We start from the raw sequence: 20,529 nt of genomic DNA on the forward strand, positions 1-20,529 counted from the left end.
GAAGAAAAGGAAATCTCTCCAGTGCCCCCTCTCCCTGAGTATGCGCTGTCATTAGAGATAATAGGCCATAACTAGAGGTGAGTATCCAGTGCTCATAACAGTCATCAAAGCTCAATAAAGATGATTATGTGTTCAACTTCAACACATGAGCGTAATCAGACAAGTGTGTGACATTCTCATTGCTGCTACTCTGCCTGTGCTGGGAGGACCCCGCACATTAGTGATGCGGGGGCCCATTGAATCTAGCCCAGTCTCGGGGAGAGGGAGAGAGGGAGGGAGGGAGGGCGGGCTGCAGTTCTCTGTCTTCGCTTCTGCTTTGAGACACACAGGTGCGGTCAGGTCAGAGGCAGGTGGGTGACAGGTTGTAGATTAGTCTAAACGATGTGCGTGGAAGTGGCAGAGTGTTAGCAAACAATGTCACAATGCTCTGCTTCTGTGGGCCTCTCCAGTGTCAGCGGTGACCGGTCCCTCCATGGCCCATTAGAAACAGGACAAGGAGCCTGATGCTCTTAGGGTGACAGGAGCTCGGTTGGGTTGTTCTCAATGCCTGCCGAGTCAAAACTGAGTGTTTTCTGACATATTCGCAAAGAAATGGACGAGGGAACTCTGGAGGACCTGCTGCTGTCTTAAGTCTGCAGCTGCCCCTGGAGTCTGTTCTGGGAGGTCTTTGATCCTGAGCTGAGCTCAGCCTTGATGGGAGCGGCTCTTGTGTTCATCGTCCACGCTATGAGTACAGTACATCCAGGACAGGACTTGGAGTGGTCTTCATGCCTGGGAGGTGTGCCTAAGCACTCAGTTATGACTCACGGGAGCAGAGGAGGGTGTTGCCACGTTTATGTGAGAACATGCGACAGCACTCTTGACCCCAAAAGCTGTGTGCCTGAGTTGTACCCCAACCCATAGTAACCGTCAGGAATGGGGCTTGGATGAGTTTCAGGGTAGCTGCCGAAACCAGTTGCATGTGGCAGGCATTGATAGCACTTTCTGGTGTGAGGAGAGGAAACTCGAGTGCACCATCAGACTCAGGCAAGTGTGTGAAGGTGTGCACCATCACTCGTGTGTGTGTGTGTGTGTGTGTGTGTGTGTATGTGTGTGTGTGAAGGTGTGCACCATCAGACTCATGCAAGTGTGTGAAGGTGTGCACCATCACTCGTGTGTGTGTGTGTGTGTGTGTGTGTGTGTGTGTGTGTGTGAAGGTGTGCACCATCAGACTCGTGTGTGTGTGTGTGTGTGTGTGTGTGTGAAGGTGTGCACCATCAGACTCGTGTGTTTGTGTGTGTGGTGTGCACCATCAGATGTGTGTGTGTGTGTGTGTGTGAAGGTGTGCACCATCAGACTGTGTGTGTGTGTGTGTGTGTGAAGGTGTGCACCATCAGACTCTGTGTGTGTGTGTGTGAGTGTGAAGGTGTGCACCATCAGACTCGTGTGTGTGTGTGTGTGTGTGTGTGTGTGTGTGTGTGTGTGTGTGTGAAGGTGTGTGCACCATCAGACTCGTGTGTGGAGGTGTGCAGAATTACTTGATTGTGTTCTGGCCTGGAGGAGTCCGGTGGGGACCGTCTTTTGCCTTTTGCGTACATAATGTTCACAGAGACCTAAGATGGGGACCTAGAGTGACTCAGCAGCCACAGAGCTCACGCCTGATCCTCATCAGCCTGGCGTGGCAGTGGTGGTGATGGCATCAGGCCTGTTCTTCTTTCCCGGCGTGGTTTCTGCCCAGGTCTGTGCACGTGTCTCACTGCTCTTGGTGTGTGTTTTCAGCTGAAGGAGAAGAGCCAGGCATGTGGAGGAAACTTGGGGTCAATAGAAGAGCTTCGGGGAGCCATCTACTTGGCGGAAGAGGCTTGTCCTGGGATCTCTGACACCATGGTGGCTCAGCTCGTGCAGCGGCTGCAGAGGTAACTGGCTCTGGGCTGGAGCTGGGTTGTAGAAGGAGCCTGGTGATGCTGGTATGACTTCTTGGACTAGGAAGCTGCCACGGGCTGCAGTTTGGTCTATTTCTTGGGTGCTCATTCTTGTCTGTTGCTGTTGTCCCCCAGACCATGGGCTTACACCAAAGCCTCTGGGGGAAGGCTGCTTCTGAACTGTATAGATGAAAGAAGTGAGTCTGGGAAGGACCACAGAACCTGCATTTATAGCTCCTGCCAGAGAAATACAAGATGCCTTAAAACACCTCTGCATCCAGTGGTCTAATGAGCAGAGGTAGAGCCCACTCGCACTGCTCACTGGGACTTGGGTCTGACCCATGTACAGATACCAAAGGCTTTAGTGTAGTGAACTCTGAGCCATGTTAGCCTTCCCTGTGGGTCTGTGCTCTGGCCTCAGGGAGCTCCCATCCCTCCCTGGTGGCTTTGGACACGTAGCCTCCATGTTGAACACATCTTACTGTTAGGGCTAAAGAATAAAGGTGGTTTGCTTGGTGGCCCCTGTCTTCAGGCCATTGAAGGAGAGAGTGGTCCTTTTAAGATTGCCCCGATTTGATTCTAAAGGCAGCAGCCCATCACAGAAATAAAGGAAAGTACAGCTTAAAACCAGCCTTGTGCTTATCCCAGCAGGTCTCTGTGAACTCTTTAACTTGGGATCACTCCACATTTCCTCCTAGTGGCATTTGTTTTTTATTTAAAGAGGTTTGTCGTAAACCACACAGAACCACCCCCAGAAACTGGTTATTTGTTAACTATCCTGCGATTTTGTTTTCTGCTTTTGGAGTATTTAAAGTGTAGACTTGTGGGCAGAGGTCCGAGAATACCTCTCAGAAGCTGGTTCTTTGATGCCACTTTTCGGACCTAGGGATCTAGTTCAGGTCATCAGGCATGTCTGCAAACACCTTTTATCTGCTGAGCGCCCTACGTCCCACCAAAGCCCGCCTCTGTTGGCAGTCCGGCCTCAGCTCCTGGTCCTCTGGCCTCAGCCCCTAGCTGGATGGCGGGCACACATCACCGAGTTTTTGTCACCTTGAAGAATTTTGCATTGGGTCCAGAGTTGCCTGATGTTCTGTGGGTAGTTGATATGCGTGACTTGATTTCTCCAGTAGCTCAGGCATGGGTGTTGTGAATATACACTGTATATACACCTAGTTGATCCTTGTCCCGTTTCTGGACCTCTTGGTCTTCCTGCTGAGGCACCTGATCTGCCAGCTCTAATAGAAATGTGAGGGGAGCCACGTGAAGAATTTCATTTACTTTAATTATTTTTGGGGAGACATACATGTGCCATGGTGCGTATGTAGTTGGTTAGCTTCTTCCACCTGTGTGGGTCCCGGGGGTCAGGTTGCCTGGCTTACACAGAAGAACCTTCACCTGCTGGCCCCGAATCCTGCTGGCTTTGGATGTTAACATTGAAAGCACTTCTCCCCCGCCAGTGTGTGCTCACGTGCGTATGCTTGTGAATTTTTGTGGTGCTGGGACTTTATTTTTCGGTCTGGAACCTGCTAGGCAAGTATTCTGCCATTGAGCTGTATTCCCAGCCTGCTCACACATGGAATTTTTCATTTCCTAGAAGCTATACCAAAATAGTAAAGAGGAACAAACAGTTAAATTTAATAACTTATAATCATTATAAACAATAAACAAGTGAGATATTTTGCATTGTTTTCTTTGGTATTAACCCTTTGAAATCTGGTATGAATTCTATATGGCTACATCTTCCTCAGTTCAAACTTTCCGGAAGTCATTAGATGATTGGTGGTCTTGATCTTGTCTCCGTAGACATGGCTCTGGCTTTGTTTTCCTCCTTGAGGTTGCTGAAGGCCCACGAGCCATAGGGTGGTGCTCACCCATGATCGACATTTAGGCTGCTTCCTAGTTTGTTCCCACATGAGTCTCTTCAAAGTGACCTTTGGATCCTTTAGTGAGAGCAGTGCATCCACTCTCAGGAGCAGCTCAGCCCGCATCGAGTCCTTTGTAGTTCTTGACATTTGAGTCTTAGGTGCTGTGGCTCCAGGGCGCTGCTCTGAGGCTCCTGTGGGACAATTTGAGTATGTGCAATGATTTGTAAAGGCACCCTGGGAGGAGTGTTTGAGATGAGTTTCCTTAAGTATGTCTTTGGCCGTCTCCTGTGATTGGATGTGTCCGTTTGCAGTGACTGGAATAATCTTGGACATGACTTACACCATTAGCATTCAGAAGCAAGACAGTGCAGACTGTGTGTGTGTGTGTGGGGGGGGGACAAATACATGGGTCTTAGAGTTAGTGACCGAGTTGTTACCATCCCTTCTGTCTTTTAATATATTGCCTCCTGATGTTATACAGAAGGTTGTTCATGCAGACACACAGACCCTGCTCTTGGCCATGTTTTGGACTACTGCCAGGAAGTGGCTCACCTGGCCTACACCTGTATATTGCTGCCCCAAAGAATTGCTGAGCTTAGACTCAAACTAACCATGGGTGTGTGTCCCTGAGCTCACCACCAGCTTTCAAAAATAGACCCTGGCCTGGAGAAGGCTCAGTGGCTAAGGTCCTTTCTGTACACACAGAAGACCTGAGTATCGGTCCCCAACACCACACAGAGGCTTCATGTGATGGTACACGGCTGTAATCCCAGCATGGGATGGGGTGTTGGCCTCAGAGACACGGGTAGATTCTGGAGGCTTATTGGCCAGTCAGCCTAGCCAGAATGGTAAAGCTCCAGCCCAGTAGGAGATGCTGCCTGGAAAAGTAAAGTGGGGAATGATAGAGGAAGCTCCCGAGAGTTGGCCTCTGGCCCCACAAAGGTTTGCATGGTTGTGAGTGCACGTGCACATACACGCACTCGCATGCACACGCGTGCACACACCCGCACCACATAGCACAAAACAAGCGGATCCTGGGTGTCATTTGCTGTCTTAATGACACTCCTCCCGGAAGGCCGAACATAGGCTTGCTTCTTATGTACCATGAGTTTTGTGTTAGAACCAGAATTTCGTACTCACTGTGCACTCTTGTAGAATAGCTCTGCTGACTCTCGCCCCTCTGGTGGGTTTTTTAAAGATGTTGAAGTTTCTGTAAAGAATGTGAAGTTTTGGGTCTTTGAAGTTTTGCTCTGGTGTCGGAAATAATGTGTACTGATTTCTCTTTGCTTTTCCCTTAGATACTCTCTGAGTGGTGGAGGAAGTTCAGCTCACTGAGATGCCTTTGGCATTTGGGTTTGGTTTTTCCTTTCTTCTTCATCTTCCTTCTTTAAGTCACTGAGAGCCTTTGCTGACTCTGCAGAGGTGTTGTGGAGGGGCCTCTCCTGCAGCCGCCGGCACCGTCCAGCGATACAGTCCTCACCGTGCCACAGCCAGATGGAGTCTTTCAGACGGGGTGGGGAGGGTCTACTCCTTCAAGCAATTATTTTATTTTTTTATTGTTTTTAATTTTAATCATAGTGCACATATTCAAAGAACGTATCTTTAACAAAACCCCTGAACTGTATATTTGGATTGTGACAAGGCAGTTGAAGACACGCAACCTCAGGTACCCTGCTTTACGTCGATAGCTCCTCCCCCTGGGAGACGGAGAGTCGCTCTGGTGGATCAGTGTACAGATTTGTATATAGCGTCATTTTTACGGAAACTTTTGGCGTGCATAAGGAATCACTGTGTACACATTGGCCAAGTGCTTCTGTAGATACTGTCTGTGGAGTAAATATTTGACAGGCCAGAACTTGAGTCTATTGCCTTGCCTTTATTACATGTACATTTTGAATTCTGTGACCAGTGATTTGGATTTTATTTTGTATTTACAGGGTCTGTCATTAATAATAATTAACCCCCTCCCCAGTGGAACACTCCTGTTTGTACCTCAACAGATGCAAATTTCCCCTCATTTTCCCTACGCCCCTTTGGTACACTTGGATGTTTTTCTTTCTCGTCGATGGTACTGTTCTTAGTGTTTTCAATTGGAACATATCTCGTCTCACAGAGCTTTAAATTATTCTAAGTCTCTCCCAGATGAAGAAGCGCTCTCATCTAGTCTTGTTGAGTTGTGCTACTGCTGTGTCTACACCAGATGTACCGTCCTCTCGACACTTTCCTGTTCAGGCTTGTCGTAGAATCTGCATATCATCTTTCCCACCTGAAAATGTCTGAATGCTTACACAAATAAATTTTATAACTCACTCATTTTGCATACTGTTCTTGAAACATGGCTCTGCAGAGCGGATGGAGCCCCTGGTCTGCACATGTGTGGTTTTGTAAGTGTGTATGTTGAGACTCGAGGGAAAGTGCTCAGATGTCAAAAAGCCAAATGTCCGGGCTAGCGCCCTGTGCAGTTGTGTGGTTGGTCACTGAGATGTGGCCAGTGCTGCGGTTTGTGGAGCTGCTGAAGCTCTTGCTGAGGACTTGACTGGGTGGTTTCAGTTCTCTCCCAGGAGCCGGGGTCTGCTGCTGCTGTCAGCCAGGCTGTTCCTTCATGTACTGTAGAGCGGCACTTGACAGGGTGGGAAGGCTCGGGTTCTCAGGGCAGTTCTTGCCAGTCTTACTCAGATCTCTGTAGTGTTTTCATTTGTTGATGCTAATTATTGTCCTCTTGTTGGAGTGCTAGGTCTGGAAGATAGTTTTGGGAACAGGAACTTTGGGTGAACTTGGGGACGTTTGCTTGGCCTCGTGTTGGTGTGTGGTATCCTCGTTACAGGAAGGGCAGGCCAAGGCTAGAGGTGTTGGCTGTGACGTGATTATTTAGATTAAATGGGGTCTAGGTTTTTAGACTATTAAATTGTGATAGTCTACTAGAAGTAGATTTGGGTTGGATTAATTATTTCAACCAAGGATACATTTTGGCTAAGGGAAATAGAACCACAATTGTTCCTGTGTTTTGATTATTATTACTTTTTTTTTTTTTTTTTTTTGAGTCTCTGGGTGTTTTGCCTGCATGTACATCACATGTGTGCAGTGCCCTTGGAGGCCAGAAAGAGTGTTGGATCCCTTGGACTGGAGTGACAGGTAGTTGTGAGCTGCTACGTGGATGCTGGGAACTGAATCCAGGTCCTCTGCAAGAACAGCCAGTGCTCTTAACTGCTGAGCCATCACTTTGGCCCCAGTACTGTTATTCTATAGCAAGAATGGTACTTTGAACAGTGAAGTTGGAGAGTATGTTGTGTTTCCTAGAGTATTCTGTACTGGAGTGCTGTGTGTTTTCCGGTATGAGGCCTGATGCATAAACCAAAGGCTATTACTGCAGGAGTCACTCAGAGAGGTGAGTCTGTTCTGTGGAGTGTGCGATCTGACTTGAAGAGCGTCCCTGGGGGCAGCAGGGACCTCTAGTGGATAGAGCGCTTCAGTTTACAAATGGATAGTGATACGACTTTTGATTTCTTCTTCTTCTGCAGGGTTGAGACATGAGCCCAGGACTGGGTGTGTGCTGGGTCAGTCCCTCTGGGCTTTCCTTGCAATGCCTGACATCCGTCTTTAACACTCGCTGTGTGGTTGAGCTGCTGAGTGGACTAGATTCTGGTTAAGTATGGTATCCTTATGGTGTGACTAGGCTAAAAGTGGATTGCCTTATAGTCTCTTCCAGCACAAAATCAGATGAAGCGTTCTGTGAACGTGTCGTTTAGTTGGCAGTCTAGTCCTTACTTAGTTCAGAGCAGGGCCCATCTCAGAACCACCACAGGCACCTGCCTGCCATCACAGGCTATTGTGGGTGGGCTCAGCATCACCCACAAGTCCCTCAGTGCCATACTTGGGCTGTTCACAGCCCACAGGCACAGCTTCTGATGGTGCTGATGCCCCCCATCTGAGTGCCATGTAGCAGTGTGAGGCAGGCCGAGTGCTTGGTGATCAGGTCTGGTTCACGAGACAGACTGTCGTTTGGGTAGCTCAGGCTGGCCAGGAATTCAGGATCCTCGGCCTCCTGAGTACTGGGATTACAGGTGAGCCCCACCATGTCAGCTCACTGATGGCCTTTTCCAGTTACTGCTCTGCCCAGGGGGTGACACCCTGCGTGAGTGGACCCACCAGTGCAGTGTGGGAGATCGTGATTCCTAGTAGCTGGGTTTCCTCACGGCAGCAGCCTGCGGATTTGTTCTCAAGTTGCCCAACGAAGTTCCTGTTTGGTTCTTTATGTAGTGTTCTATACTTTCCTTGGGCAAAACCTGGAATTGGTTTATATGCATTATATTTCTTAAAAAACCTGGCTTCTGTGTTTCTGCTAGAAACTGTAATGCAGGTGGAAGCGCTCCAGAGAGTTCCTGAGCACTCACGCTGCCATCCAAGGTCAATAAAGCTCTCAGAAGTGGTGGTTGTGTCTTGTGTGTTTGGGGGCTGCCAGACTCTTCTAGCCACTCTGCTGCTGTATGGTCGTCAGAAGTGCCAGTCACATGGGAACCACATGACCAGCAGACAATCTGGAATTATGTGCTGAAGAAGGTCATCTTGTCTCCAGCCCCTCAGGAATCTGGTGACTTAGAGGGAGCCTGCTCCCAACACTCTGGTGCTGGTGCTGGGGGTCCCCCTGGATGATTCACAGTAGTGTCTGCAGATGGTGAAGATCCGTAACCCCCCTTCTCACTTGGGTGTGTTTCCTGGCCAAGCCTTTACTCACCATTGTACCATAATGTTGTATTTCCTCAGTATCGGGCCCGGCTGCCTTTTCCCCTTTCCCGTCCACCCAGTACTGACCGCCCTCTGCCCACGCACAAAGACAAGACAAAGGTGGTGGATTTGCCTTCAGACTTCTGGGTGCTGGATTGTGGCATGAGGTATTTTTATTCCCTTTTGTTAGTACTTGGTTCCCATCTGGTACATTGTAAGGCAAATGATTAACACATCTCACCCCTCATCCATCTGTGAGTCAGGGATGCCAGCCACAGCCCCTTGACATCAGTGGGTCTGTTTCTCAGGTAAGATGTCCCTTGCTGGGGTGTAGGGCACTGGGAGAGGACTCTGCTGATCTGGCCAACTTGGATTGTAGAGGACTGTATGCATGAAGGGAATGGCAGCCACCCAGTCACCCTAGAGAACAGGCAAACAGTTTTCCACTGGGAGGCTCAGGTAGTGTTTGGCAGCCAGGTCCCTAGGGGAGTTTGTACAGGATGTGGACTGTCATCCTGTCTGTACCCCATGCCCAGAAGGAATGAGTATAAAAAGAGAAAGACTTGAAGACAGGCATGATAGATACTACTAGAGAATGTGCAGGATCAAACCATAGCGTCAGGAGGAACTGGGTCCAGTCACCAGGGCTGGGATTACGTACCATTACCATACAGTGCTTCTCAACGAAGCTCACTCAATACCCCGTAACGTAACAGCACAAATGGCCCCGGTCAACGACATACAGCTTCTCATGCTTGTGAAACAGACAGTAAAACATCACAGCCTAAGAGCCCCCACTGTACACACCACGCACAGGACAGTGACGCCCAGGTATTGCACTGGTATCTGCTTCTCTTAACAGCAAACAACCCCACTACAGTTTGTAAATAAGAATCACAAACAATTTGGTCAACTTCCACCGAGGAAATAGGTTTGGTAACCAGGGTCTCACTGGAGCCAAACTCTTCGGTGGAACGGAGTGTGCCACAAATCGCTTATTAGTCAAGGAAAGTGAGTCCTACCAATGTCCTATTATTATAAAAGTAGAAAGATTGGAAAAAAATGAAATCCAAAAGTGATCTCATTCGCTTAAGACTGTGCCATGTGTTGTAGACACTGGAAAAACCCATTTTGGAAAATAGCAGTCTGCAGGTGAGAAGAACACAATCCTTCCCTAAGAAAAGAAGCGCACTTGTGTCTCCAGATGAACAGATGGGTGGGCCCTGCATTGGGGTGTGCCTGCGCCGGGGTGCGCGCTTGCAGGGCAAAGACTGGCATTTGGCACTGATGACAATGTCTCAATACTGGCACAAGCTAAAGCGCCCCCACGAGAATGGCAAGACAAGCCCTCCCCCCAGGCCTGGAGGGGAAAGAGATTAGTGCTGGAGAGGACGAGGAGACAGGCCTGTGGAGGGAGGGGGCGAGAGCCACTGCAGATCTTCAGTGTGTTCAGACAGGTGTGGATTTTGCTAGGCTTCATTCTATCCTCCAAGAAAGCAGCCCTGGCTGGAACAACCAGTGTGTCCAGCCATCAATACAGGTGAGATTCTTTGTGACTCAAGATGTGGGCTCGGGAGGCCGAGCTGGTGGCACTTCGGATGACTTCCATCCACCTAAAAAAATGGAAGAGATACGAAAGTACCTTGGGTGACTGTATATACCTCTGTTGGTTTAGAACAACCCTAACGTTGTTGATTGAAAGACCAGAGCTCATCAAAGAATGCACTACTGTTCAAGCAGGGTCCCTGAACAGGGTCCCTGTAACTGTAGAGGACCAAAGTTTGAGAGCCATTGGCACACCTCACAGGAGTTTCAGAGACCTCGAAAGGGCTGCAGTCCTGCATTCCCGTCCTGTCCTACTTGATGGGGCCATCATTTGGTACACTTGCAATAAATAGGGGGAGCACTGTCACTGTGGGACACACTAAGTCTGGGCACTGCTGGTTGTCACAGTTGAGAGGGTTACTGGCACCAGCTCCCAGGCTTCTGAGATATGCTCAGAGTGATCCATCCCAAGTTACCTGGTTCAACACATCTTGAGTGCAGAGAAAGGAGGCCACTATTAAGATTCGGCGTGGCAAGGCTTCACGCCTTGGATCTCTCCAGGTGAGGATCTAGACTGAGACCTGCTACCTTCTGGGCCCGTTTGCAAGCAGTTAGGCGTAGGGAATGCTTGACTGGCTTTCATGAACATTTACTACGGACTGCTGGTTGACCTAGAAATGCTTTGGGCCAGCGAGGGAACAAACAGCAGCAAGGCCAGAAGAGAACTTGTTCCAAAGTGGGGAACTGGCACGTTGGGCCCCTGGTGGGTTAACTACAGTCCAGTGACTTTGGGCGTCTGGTGGTGATATGGGATGCATTGCCCAGAATTCATGCCCAATAACCTGCCCGCTTGTGTCTCTCTTGACTTCTGGCTAGATGAAGACCATTGCCCCGGGGTCTCCTACCCCAACACTCATGTGATCCTTTGGCTACAGTCAGCCTTTTGGTCCATTAGGACTGCTTATGCACCACCTTCCCTTTATGTGTGCCTGCTGCAGCTTCCTGAGGACATGTGCGCATGGCAGAGGACAGAGCAGAATGTTGGCGTGTGCGCATGGTAGAGGACGGAGCAGAATGTTGGAGTGTGTGCACCACGCCTGGTAAAGACTGGCATCACTGAGGGAGTTGGGACTGCTCCTGCTGATGCCACACTGTGGGGCCAGGAATAGGAAGCAGGCCTAGAGAATACACACCAACTCAGAGAAAAGCCGTGATGTCAGGAAGGGGACAACCACGGCCCTGCAGTTGGGCTGTGCACACACAGGTGGAGGCACCTACCTCTCGAATGTGTATTCACTTTCAGCTCTGAAGTAGTACACGTGGGACTTGAAATGCAGCTTAAACACATAGTCCTTGTGAATGTTCTCAGATTCCGAGGGGATGGTGAGTGAGTAGCCCAGCAGAGGCAGGCTGGCGAGGGGGTGATTGTCCTGCAAAGATGGAGGGGGCTCTGAGGAAGTGCTCACCAGTGCTGCTGCTCTAATCGAGGTCAGGAATAAGAGCAGAGGAAGCCAGTCATGGCCAATAGTGAGTCTAGAGGATGGAGTCTCTTCCCTTAAGGGCTAGTCTGTTAGGATAAGCTGGCACGTGGCTAGGAGACCACCCTTAAGAAGGTGTGTCCACCTTAAGACAATGTGTGCACATTTTCTTTGCCAGAGTCTGCCCATAGTGTAGTGCCTTGAGCCACCGTGAGGTCTGCCTGCCTGAGTCCCAACTCAGAAAAGTGATCTCTTTCTCATCAACCTACTTTGGGGTGCTGGCCAGAGCCCAAGTATACTTTTAAACTTCCTACCACTGCTTTGGGCTTCCTTGCTCTTTAGAAAAGCTCCCCTCCCAGCTGTGTGGCTGACCTCCATGATAGCTTAGCTTTTCCATTTTCCCAGAAGCTGTGAGATTGATGCCTTGCCCTGGGCCCTGGTATTTTCCTTTTAAATGCTATAAATTGTCCTGAAGTTTCCATTTGGGTCCATTCTTAAATTCAAGAAGACCAAGAGGGACTCCCGAGACTTCTGATTAACGTCTTTCCTGCCTTTTAATTCAGTCGGCAAGAAACCCCCCCCCCCATACTGAGTCACCCCTCCCTAGTAAGGGAGCTGCTTACTTAGAAGCCCATCTTTGAGCAAATGGACATTGTCACTTAGAGCTGCAGGTCTCCAACAGACATGGCAGGCCCTGGAGCCCCACATTTCCTGCTGTGCATGTTTTTCACCAGGCACTCTGCTTGAGCAGGCAGACCTCAGGCTGTGGGCCACTTACCTGGTGTGATTTGTAGAAGAACAGGCAGAAGTTGGTAAACACCACCCACAGCTTCTGCCATCCATTGCTGTTTTTGAACTTCCTCAGCAAGTTCCCAGACAGCTGGTTCTGAAAGACAAGTAGGGAATCAGGAACACAGACCCTTGTCATCCACTGCATCTCAAAAGTCCAGGTAGTCCCTGTGGGTGGGTCCTGGAGACTCTGGCACTGAGAACAGGTTTCCCACAACAGGCATGTCATTGCATCAAGAGGTCATCGGATTGTATGATGAATTCCTGTCACCTGTCACAAATCGGGCCCTCTCACAGGGGTTGAGTTCTTACCGTGGTCACCCCTGTTAGGGAGTAAGGTGGCAGCTGTTGTAATTAGTTAAAAGTAGTCATACTGGGGTTAGGAAGAGCCCTCACCCCTGGGTGGTGTCCTAAAGAAGTGATGGGGGACACCATGGAAGCAGAGGTTAGAGCAAGCCATCCACCGTCAGAATACCAAGGATGGCCAGCCAATGAGCTGGGGAAGGCAAACTGAGAAGCCATCCCCGTCACTGGGAGACTCAGGATTGAGGGAGGCCCTCCTGAGCAGTTCTATGCTGCCACCTAGTGGGGAAGCCACTCAGCCTCTCCAGTCATCCTTGAGTCCTGCAGTTCCTCTAAGAATTCAGCGGGGCAAGGACACAGCACAGACATGTGCACCAACTCCCAAAGACAGGTCCATTTATGCCCTCCGTCAAGGTGACATTAGACGACACTGGTAGAAGTTGGAATAATGCCACCCACAGTTCACCGAAAATGGTTAGATGGGCAAATTTGTATCTATCAGTGCACAGTTCAAAAAACAACATAACCGGCCAGGCAGCGGTGACACACGCCTTTAATCCCAGCACTTGGGAGGCAGAGGCAGGCGGATCTCTGTGAGTTCGAGGCCAGCCTGGTCTATAGAGCGAGATCCAGGAAAGGCGCAAAGCTACACAGAGAAGTCCTATCTCAAAAAACTAACCAGGCTTCAGAGAGGGCTCAGCAGCTTGGAGAACATTCTGCTCTTGCAGAGGACCTGAGTTGGGTTCCCAGCCCCACATCAGGTAGATCATAACAGCCTATGTAACTCCAGCTTTAGGGGATTTAGCACCCTCTTGGCTTCCACGGGTGCTGCACTCACATGCATATAGCTCCAGACCTCACCATACTTAAAAACAAAACCTTTTCGATAACCCCAAGTCTGTTTTACTCCATTTCTGTAAGTACCAGTGTCAGAGACCCCAGAGGCTAGAAGCCGGTATGGAAACATTTAGAAGTTCTATCCTTCAGCCTGATGGAAGACGCAGAAGTGAAGAGTGAGCTGAGAGGGGCCCTGTGGTGAGAAGTGATTCTGCCCACACTGGAAAGAGCTTCAGCACCCAGCCATCTGGCTGCCACTACCTGCCTGCAGAAAGGGAAGGAGGAGTGGCGGGCAGCGGGGAGGCCCTGTTACAGGGCCCCCGCAAACCCTTCTGCCTGGCCCTCTGCTTCCTGAACAGCGCCACTGCTTTGTCCTTGGGCGTCCCTTGTCACCAGCCCCAGCTGAGCTCCCAGCGGAGTCTCGCCTGTCAAAGGCCACAGTGTTCTGCCCTTCTGTTTCAACTGTCCTCTTGAAGTGGAGCCCACGTTCATACGGATGGGTTACCTCAGCCTCCAGCTGTTTGGGTTTGGTTCTGAAACAGCGGGCACCCTAACGTGTTCCCATTCTGGGACTGACTGATATTACAGGTTCAACAAGTTCAGGTCTAATGTCCCCACCTCCAGAACCTGGGGATGTAATCCAACATGAGTGACGTTCTTATAAGCAGATGCCTGAACACAGACTTAGGAGAGGGTCATGTGCTCACAAATGTAGAGCCTGGGTCACAGGATGCACATACAATCTGAGAAAGGAATTTCCCCCAAGGCCCTCTGCTTATGGAAGAATACAACCCCATCAACACCTTGACCTGCATTCCCCTTCTAGAGCCCTGAGGGAATGATCCTGTATTCTAACCAGTGTTCACAGTTATGGCAACCACAGGGACCAGTTCAATCCAAAGAACTTTCCAGAGGCTCACTGTCCCCCAGCTCTGAAAAGACACCTTCTGTCTCAAAGCCCCGACTGGCTCTACAGACTACAGGCAACGCCTGCCTCTCTGTAACTTTCCACAGCTGCTTCGGTCACCTTATCCTTCCGTCTACAAACACTTGGACCAGTGTTGAATCTAACAGGAGTAAAGTGAGAGCAGCCATGAGTCCAGAGGAAAGGAATCTGTCCAGCCGTCTGTGGCTCGAAAAGCAGCCTGCCTTGGATGTCAGACTGAAGCAGTGTACCTTGGGGGAGGGTGTTCCTGGCAAGGACAGATGCTAGAGAATGACATGACAGCCAAAGTTCCAGGAATTCTGAACCCACATCATTATTGCCTCTGAGTGTTTAGAAGTGTTAAAAACTGGGCTGTAAGCAATGGCCTGAGCTGGACTGGCCTGTGGGCCAACTTCATTGACAGTGGCCTGTACACCCCTGACCACACAGATGAGGATGAAGTACTTGAGGAGCAGCCTGTGCTTCCAGAACTCTGGCATTGATATTTACCCCATGAACAGCTCAGGTACCTCCAGGGTCTCAATGAGAGGCAGGAAGTTTGAAAGTGAAGCATCCTACCCGGAAGGGATCTGGGGCCAAGAAAGCTCCCTGGCAGCATTCCAAAGCCAGCAGCCACACCAGAGCGGAGTGGCTGCATCTGTGGGAGTACTGCCTCCCTACGATGGTCCTCAACTCTTCCCTGCTGCCTTCAAGCAAAGGGCCTCACCTGGATGCCCTCGCACACAGACCAAGATGAGGGGAAGCAGGGGCAGCCAGCAGCCTCTCCTCAGGCAGGAAGTTGGAAATGTGAGAACCGGATACCAAGGTTACACACCCACGAAGAAAGGGAGTATGTGGGAGAGCTAGGGTCCCCTTGGAAATGTCTTCAGGACATCACTGCTGCAGGAAACTCAGTAGGGCAGTCTGAACTGTGAAGGCTACGTGCAGAACACAATTCCAAGACGCTAGCTTAAATAACTTGTGGCATGTCTCCAATCTCTTTCCATCAAAGAACCAACAAACGACTACCGTCCTTGGCTCACATTCTAGGGCCCAGGCAAGTCAGGAACTAGACTGACATTTTAAAAAGTGGTCGTCTTTTCTGTAGAAGTTCCCCACATGGAGCCAGAGTCGGAGTCCCTAAAGATGTGGAAGACATGAGCATCTCAGTGACTAGAGGGGACCAGCAGGTGATGTTGGCCAGACGACAGGACACAGCTTCGCTGTTCCCAAGCTTGCCAGGCTATGCAGTGGCTGCTTTGCCACAGGATTTGGAAAGGTCTAGAAGCTCTGAGTGTAGTAATCCAGAGAAAGGCTCACCTTCATAGCAACTATTCAAGCATGAGTCCCGGAGCCCATCCGGAGGGCCCTTCTTGGGATGTGTCCTGTGCACTGTAACCTGGCCCTGCCAGAACCACCTCATCCCCTTTCAGATCTGGCTGTCCCCGGTGTACCTAATTTCCAGGGAGCCCTTGCAGGTCACAACTGCTGGGGTGTCCAGAGCTGTTGGTTGGGTATGGGCTGCACTACTGTACATGAGCAAACGCTTCCTTGGCTGATGCCGTGAAATGGAAGGAAATGGGAAGGTTTACGAGGGCAGAAAACCAGAAGAGCAACCCCTGCGTGCCGTGGGGATGGCTAGAGCAGGTCTCACCCCTAGGCTCACTCTTATGGGGCTCTCAGTGGCCAGGCACAGAGACTCCTTTGGTAAGCACAAGGCTGGAGGTGAGAAGCAGCTAGGCCACCCCTTTCTGCCCCCACCATACCTCCACAGCGATGCTGAAGTCCACCATGGAGACACTGGTGTTCCGGTGCCAGCACACATGCACCATTGTGTTGCCACGGTGAGGGGCCTGGCGTTCCAGTGAAGTTCGTGAAGCACTCAGATCGTCCTCTGACTCCTGGTCAGCCGCTGTGGCCTCATCCGGGGACTCTGCAGGAAGTAGTGAAAGGCGACATTGATACTGTTCCCTCTGACACAAGCTTTCTCTTCACACTCCAGAGTGCTGGAGAAGGCTGGAGGTGGGGACTCCTAGTGTGGCTCCCTAAGGTGCCCAATGGGTAGGATTCTAATGGGGCCTCCCTGGGGGAAAGCACCCTCCTATTATCCCCTACACTATCTGGGAATCCTTCCTGCCGGTGGACACTGGGCCTCCATAAGTCCCGGCTGTGCTGGTTGGGATGCCATCCTGCTCCCTCACATCCACTTTAACATTGATCCCAGCAGCACAGATGGCAGGCCTACCTGCTAAGGGGTTCTGACTTAGTGTGATCTCTCCCTCCATGGACAGACAGTCCCTGTGGCCATGGCCTTGGGCACATCAGCACCACTTACTGTTGTCAGGGGGGCTGCTGGCCAGGAGCTCAGGGGTAGGTCCGTTGCTTTTCTCTGCCAGGTCAATGGCCATCTGGATGTCCTCCATCCACTTTTCCATCTCTGATCGGGAACTGAAGACAGAGATGACGTCAGCTTTTCAGACCACAGAAGGTCAAAGGTAAACAGTAGGAGTCAGGTTCAGGAGTTACCTGGCGGCCACGATGATAGACTGCCGCTGGCCCCGGAGGGTCAGGCAGTGGGGCACACCCCATTCCTCTTCACTCTCCTCAATCTGTGGAAGAGTTCATCAAGTCACTGCTGAGCAGCAAGCCAGGCACTTGCTGCATCTGTAGACACCGAACTGGCTACCAGACCAGTAAAGGCAGAGCTCGGCGGGACTCAAGGCCAGAGGAACCCGTTCCTACAGTCAGGGAAGGTACTCAAGACTGAGGATCCTACTGCAGTACTTCACTTCCTCTCCACCTTCTGAGAAGGTTGGGATACACCAGGTCCACATGCAGAGGTGGGTGCCCTGTGGACACCTGCTGACCGGGATGTAGTGTGGGGCCTGCCTTAGTGAGGAAAAGTTGGATTTGTCCTCACTGAATGGGTAGCTAGGAGCAGCCATGAGACAGAGAGGCAAATCCCTACCACACAGCTCAAGTTAACTTGCTCTGGATTCTAGAAAGACCATCCTATGGCCTATATGTGCAGAAGAGGTAGTATTTCCAGGGTCCTCCTTGCTAGTGAAGGCTGAAGTATCTGATCTTCACAAAGAGGGCACTCCAGCATTGGACACTTACCGTCATGCCATAGAGTGGGAGCTGTCCGTGGACTTTAAACTGATTAGATGCCGTCAGCCCCCGGCTGGTGTACAGCAAGACATCGTTGAACTAGAGGGACAAGCAAAAGTGTCTGAGCCGATGGGTCCTTCTTACCTCTCAGGTCCCAGTCTTGGGATTCTCCTCACCCACTGTAACATGGTTCTGGACTGTCAAGGACAAACAGCTTGCCCCACTCACCAGAAAGAACATTCGCTGTTGGAGCCCCTTCCCGGAGAGCTTGCTGAGGCTGCCCAGGCGGATGAACTCCTGTGGAGCAGACAGAGATAGAGCCTCAGTTTACTAAGAGTGTGAGCCTCTGAGCTGGTGCCTGGATTCCAGTTAGCGTCATATGGGAGCCTGAAAGTTCAGTGTTATTTCCATGTTCAGACAAAATGATTAAGAAAGTTGCCCAAGAGCACCTTGCTGGCTCTGTCCCTGTGACAAATCCTTGTGATGCTCAGAACAAGGCTGTTACTGCCGTGGGGTGAGCTGGGCTCAGAGCATGGCTGCTGATGCCTCCAAGCAGGCCTGACACAGCACCAGAGTTAGTCATAACAAGCCCCAGCTGCACTGGTCTTAGAGTATTCTAACACTACCGTGGTGGGGAATGCTACAATGGGCGGGCAGGCAGGCCCCCGACCATCTGGAGTCTGTCTCCTCCCCTAGTGACCCAGATTGCAATTCTCAAGAAGAATCTTATTCCTCAGCAAAATGGAGATGTCTGCCCAACTATCCAGATTAAGAGATGCACATAGGTAGTCTACCTGATGAGATCTAACCTAACCTCTTTCTTTTTAACCACCACGAAGAGCCCCCCCCCCCCCCGGGAGAGGGGGGACTCACCTGCTGCCTTTTTGCAGTGGACTTCAGTACACCTGCTCTGTGCTTATTCTGGTCTTGGTCAATTGTTTTTACCTAAGGCAGCTACTAGCCTTCCAAGGGCATCTCAGGCCACACTGTAACCAGTGACACTACACTAAGTGAGCATTTAGTCCCTTCTGTTAATCAAGGAGATAAGGTGCTCCGTGTCGTTTTTTACAGGCTCTCATTCAGTCTTACTGACAGGATATGATCCTCTCACAGGAAGTTCCACCCCTCTACTAGAGCTAATCTTGAAGCCACAGCAGGATACTGCAATTCAGTGCTCTCTTCACAATGAGAAACTTTACAAATGGTCCCTGCACCAGGCAGCATAATATATTATGTGTTTTGTAAATGTTCAAACAATATAAATTATATTGAGTCCATTTGCATTTTATAAAGACTGCAAATTAGGCTGGTGTGTGCTCAGTCCTGGCAGAATGAAAGCTGAAATGGGTCTCAGGCTATTCCTCCCAGGTAACTGACAGTCTCTCATGACTTGCTTCCCAGACACTTTCTTGGGTAGGTTTGCTAACAGAAATACCTAAATACCCAAGACTTCTCCCATGGGTCTTGAGTCACATGGATTAAAAGCTGCCTGGGCAGGGCCTAGGGGACCTCTGTTGGTAAAGGGCTTGCTGTGCACACTGAGGGACCTGAGTGTGAACCTTAGAATCCATGTAAACAGGCAAGCATGGTGGTGTGCATTTGTGATTCCAGTGCTGGGGAGCTGGAGACAGGGGCATTCCTGGGGCTCAAAGGCCATCGAGACTAGCCTACTCTGTAAGGCCCAAGCTAGTGAAAGACTGTCTCTCACACACACAGCTGAGTGTAACAGTTCATAACCTGTAATCCTAGTACTCAGTAGGTGGAGGCAGGAGGACCAAGAGTTATATTCTAGGAAAAAAAAGAAAAGAAAAGAAAAAAGCAACTAACAAAATAGTTTGCAGGACGGCAACACGACCTGGTCAGATAAACCCGAAAGGCCCCAGCTTTCTGGAGATCTGTCTGCAGGTTAAGACAGGCTTGCAGCAGATCAGAAACGGGCTGGGGCAGGGTGTGAAGCCAGCCAGCCACCCCACTGAGAAATCAGATGAGACATAACAACGATTGAATAATTGTGTCCCCTGGGCTACTTCCTACCTTTCTGTTCCCCCTGGGTTGGAAAGTCTAGCGACATTACCATATGAAACGCGAGTGCCCGTCTGAATGAATGCGACTGGCCCAGAGTCGTTTACCCCACGGGGGCTCGGGCCACAGCTGTCACCTGGCTCTGGCTTTCCCTCTGTATTTTCCATTTTCACTGTCATAAATTTAAACATCACGAACGCTTTCTTAAACCCGCTTTCCAGTGTGTGGGGGTGGGGGTGAGAGGGTGGGGGGCAGGGACATACATAAGCACATTAACCAATCGGGGCCAGAGCTGACGGCTACCCTAGAACATGCAAGGTGTTCCCCTGCTGCTCCCTCAGGCGGCTGGAGGAGACCCAAGTGGCCAGCTTCCAGCCCCGACACCCTCTGTGGCGTTACTCCAACACCTTGAGCTTACCCTTCCTGGGATCACAAGATTGTCAATGCCAATCAAGTCTTTCTTGAGCTCATGCAGCTTCTGGAAGTTCTCCATCTTGATCATCGTACCATGCAACTGTGCCACCATCTCTGTGATCTCCGCCAGCGCAGCTGAGGGCGGGAGACAGCGGCAGGTTAGCCTAGACAGGACCTTCAGCCCAGTGCTCCAGGATGGCTTTGTCTCAGCCAGTGTGACAAGCTCCAGGCCTGCTCCATCCTCAGACATAACCTACTGGGAATCCAGCGGTCAGCAGGATGGGTGACAAGGATGGTGTCAAGGACAAATGAGCCCCAACAGGACTAGAAAAATAGAATGCAAGTTGGCCAAGGGTGGCACCCTTGTGGCTCTCCCCTTGTGGGTGACATCCTCAAAGCTGGGAGGGGCCTTTAGCCTTCTCATGCTGGCACAACTGACTGGTAATACTAGTGCCACGAGATCAGGCGGGAGAGCGCGCAGCCCAACGCAAGAGTCAGGCGGAGGTTAAGGCTCCAGGAGCAAGATCTGACCAGAAGGGCTAATGAAGGGCTGCCATGGACCCAGGAAGCTGGAATCACACACCAAGGTCCGCAGGCAACAGCAGTCGACTCCTCTC

The 20,529-nt window shown here is 50.6% G+C and overlaps 2 protein-coding genes across 3 annotated transcripts in view; one reads left to right on the plus strand and one right to left on the minus strand.

The window, feature by feature from the left end:
- Positions 1 to 6,079, plus strand: part of Stk24 (serine/threonine kinase 24) — a 69,578-nt gene extending 63,499 nt beyond the window's left edge. For both annotated transcript variants that reach the window (XM_059273187.1, XM_059273186.1), the window contains exons 10-11: positions 1,759 to 1,895; positions 5,065 to 6,079. In XM_059273187.1, coding sequence (XP_059129170.1) covers positions 1,759 to 1,895; positions 5,065 to 5,101 — 174 coding nt within the window. In that variant the 3' untranslated portion in view covers positions 5,102 to 6,079. The remainder of the gene's footprint in view (positions 1 to 1,758; positions 1,896 to 5,064) is intronic.
- Positions 6,080 to 8,612: 2,533 nt separating this feature from the next.
- Positions 8,613 to 20,529, minus strand: part of Farp1 (FERM, ARH/RhoGEF and pleckstrin domain protein 1) — a 200,605-nt gene continuing 188,688 nt past the window's right edge. Inside the window, exons 18-26 of the mRNA XM_059273188.1 lie at positions 19,917 to 20,047; positions 17,705 to 17,773; positions 17,486 to 17,575; positions 16,892 to 16,974; positions 16,701 to 16,813; positions 16,132 to 16,298; positions 12,290 to 12,397; positions 11,312 to 11,463; positions 8,613 to 10,101 (exon numbers count right to left, since the gene is read on the minus strand). Coding sequence (XP_059129171.1) covers positions 10,020 to 10,101; positions 11,312 to 11,463; positions 12,290 to 12,397; positions 16,132 to 16,298; positions 16,701 to 16,813; positions 16,892 to 16,974; positions 17,486 to 17,575; positions 17,705 to 17,773; positions 19,917 to 20,047 — 995 coding nt within the window. The 3' untranslated portion in view covers positions 8,613 to 10,019. The remainder of the gene's footprint in view (positions 10,102 to 11,311; positions 11,464 to 12,289; positions 12,398 to 16,131; positions 16,299 to 16,700; positions 16,814 to 16,891; positions 16,975 to 17,485; positions 17,576 to 17,704; positions 17,774 to 19,916; positions 20,048 to 20,529) is intronic.

Source organism: Peromyscus eremicus, chromosome 9 (assembly GCF_949786415.1).
Source record: "Peromyscus eremicus chromosome 9, PerEre_H2_v1, whole genome shotgun sequence".
Taxonomy (NCBI): Eukaryota; Metazoa; Chordata; class Mammalia; order Rodentia; family Cricetidae; genus Peromyscus; species Peromyscus eremicus.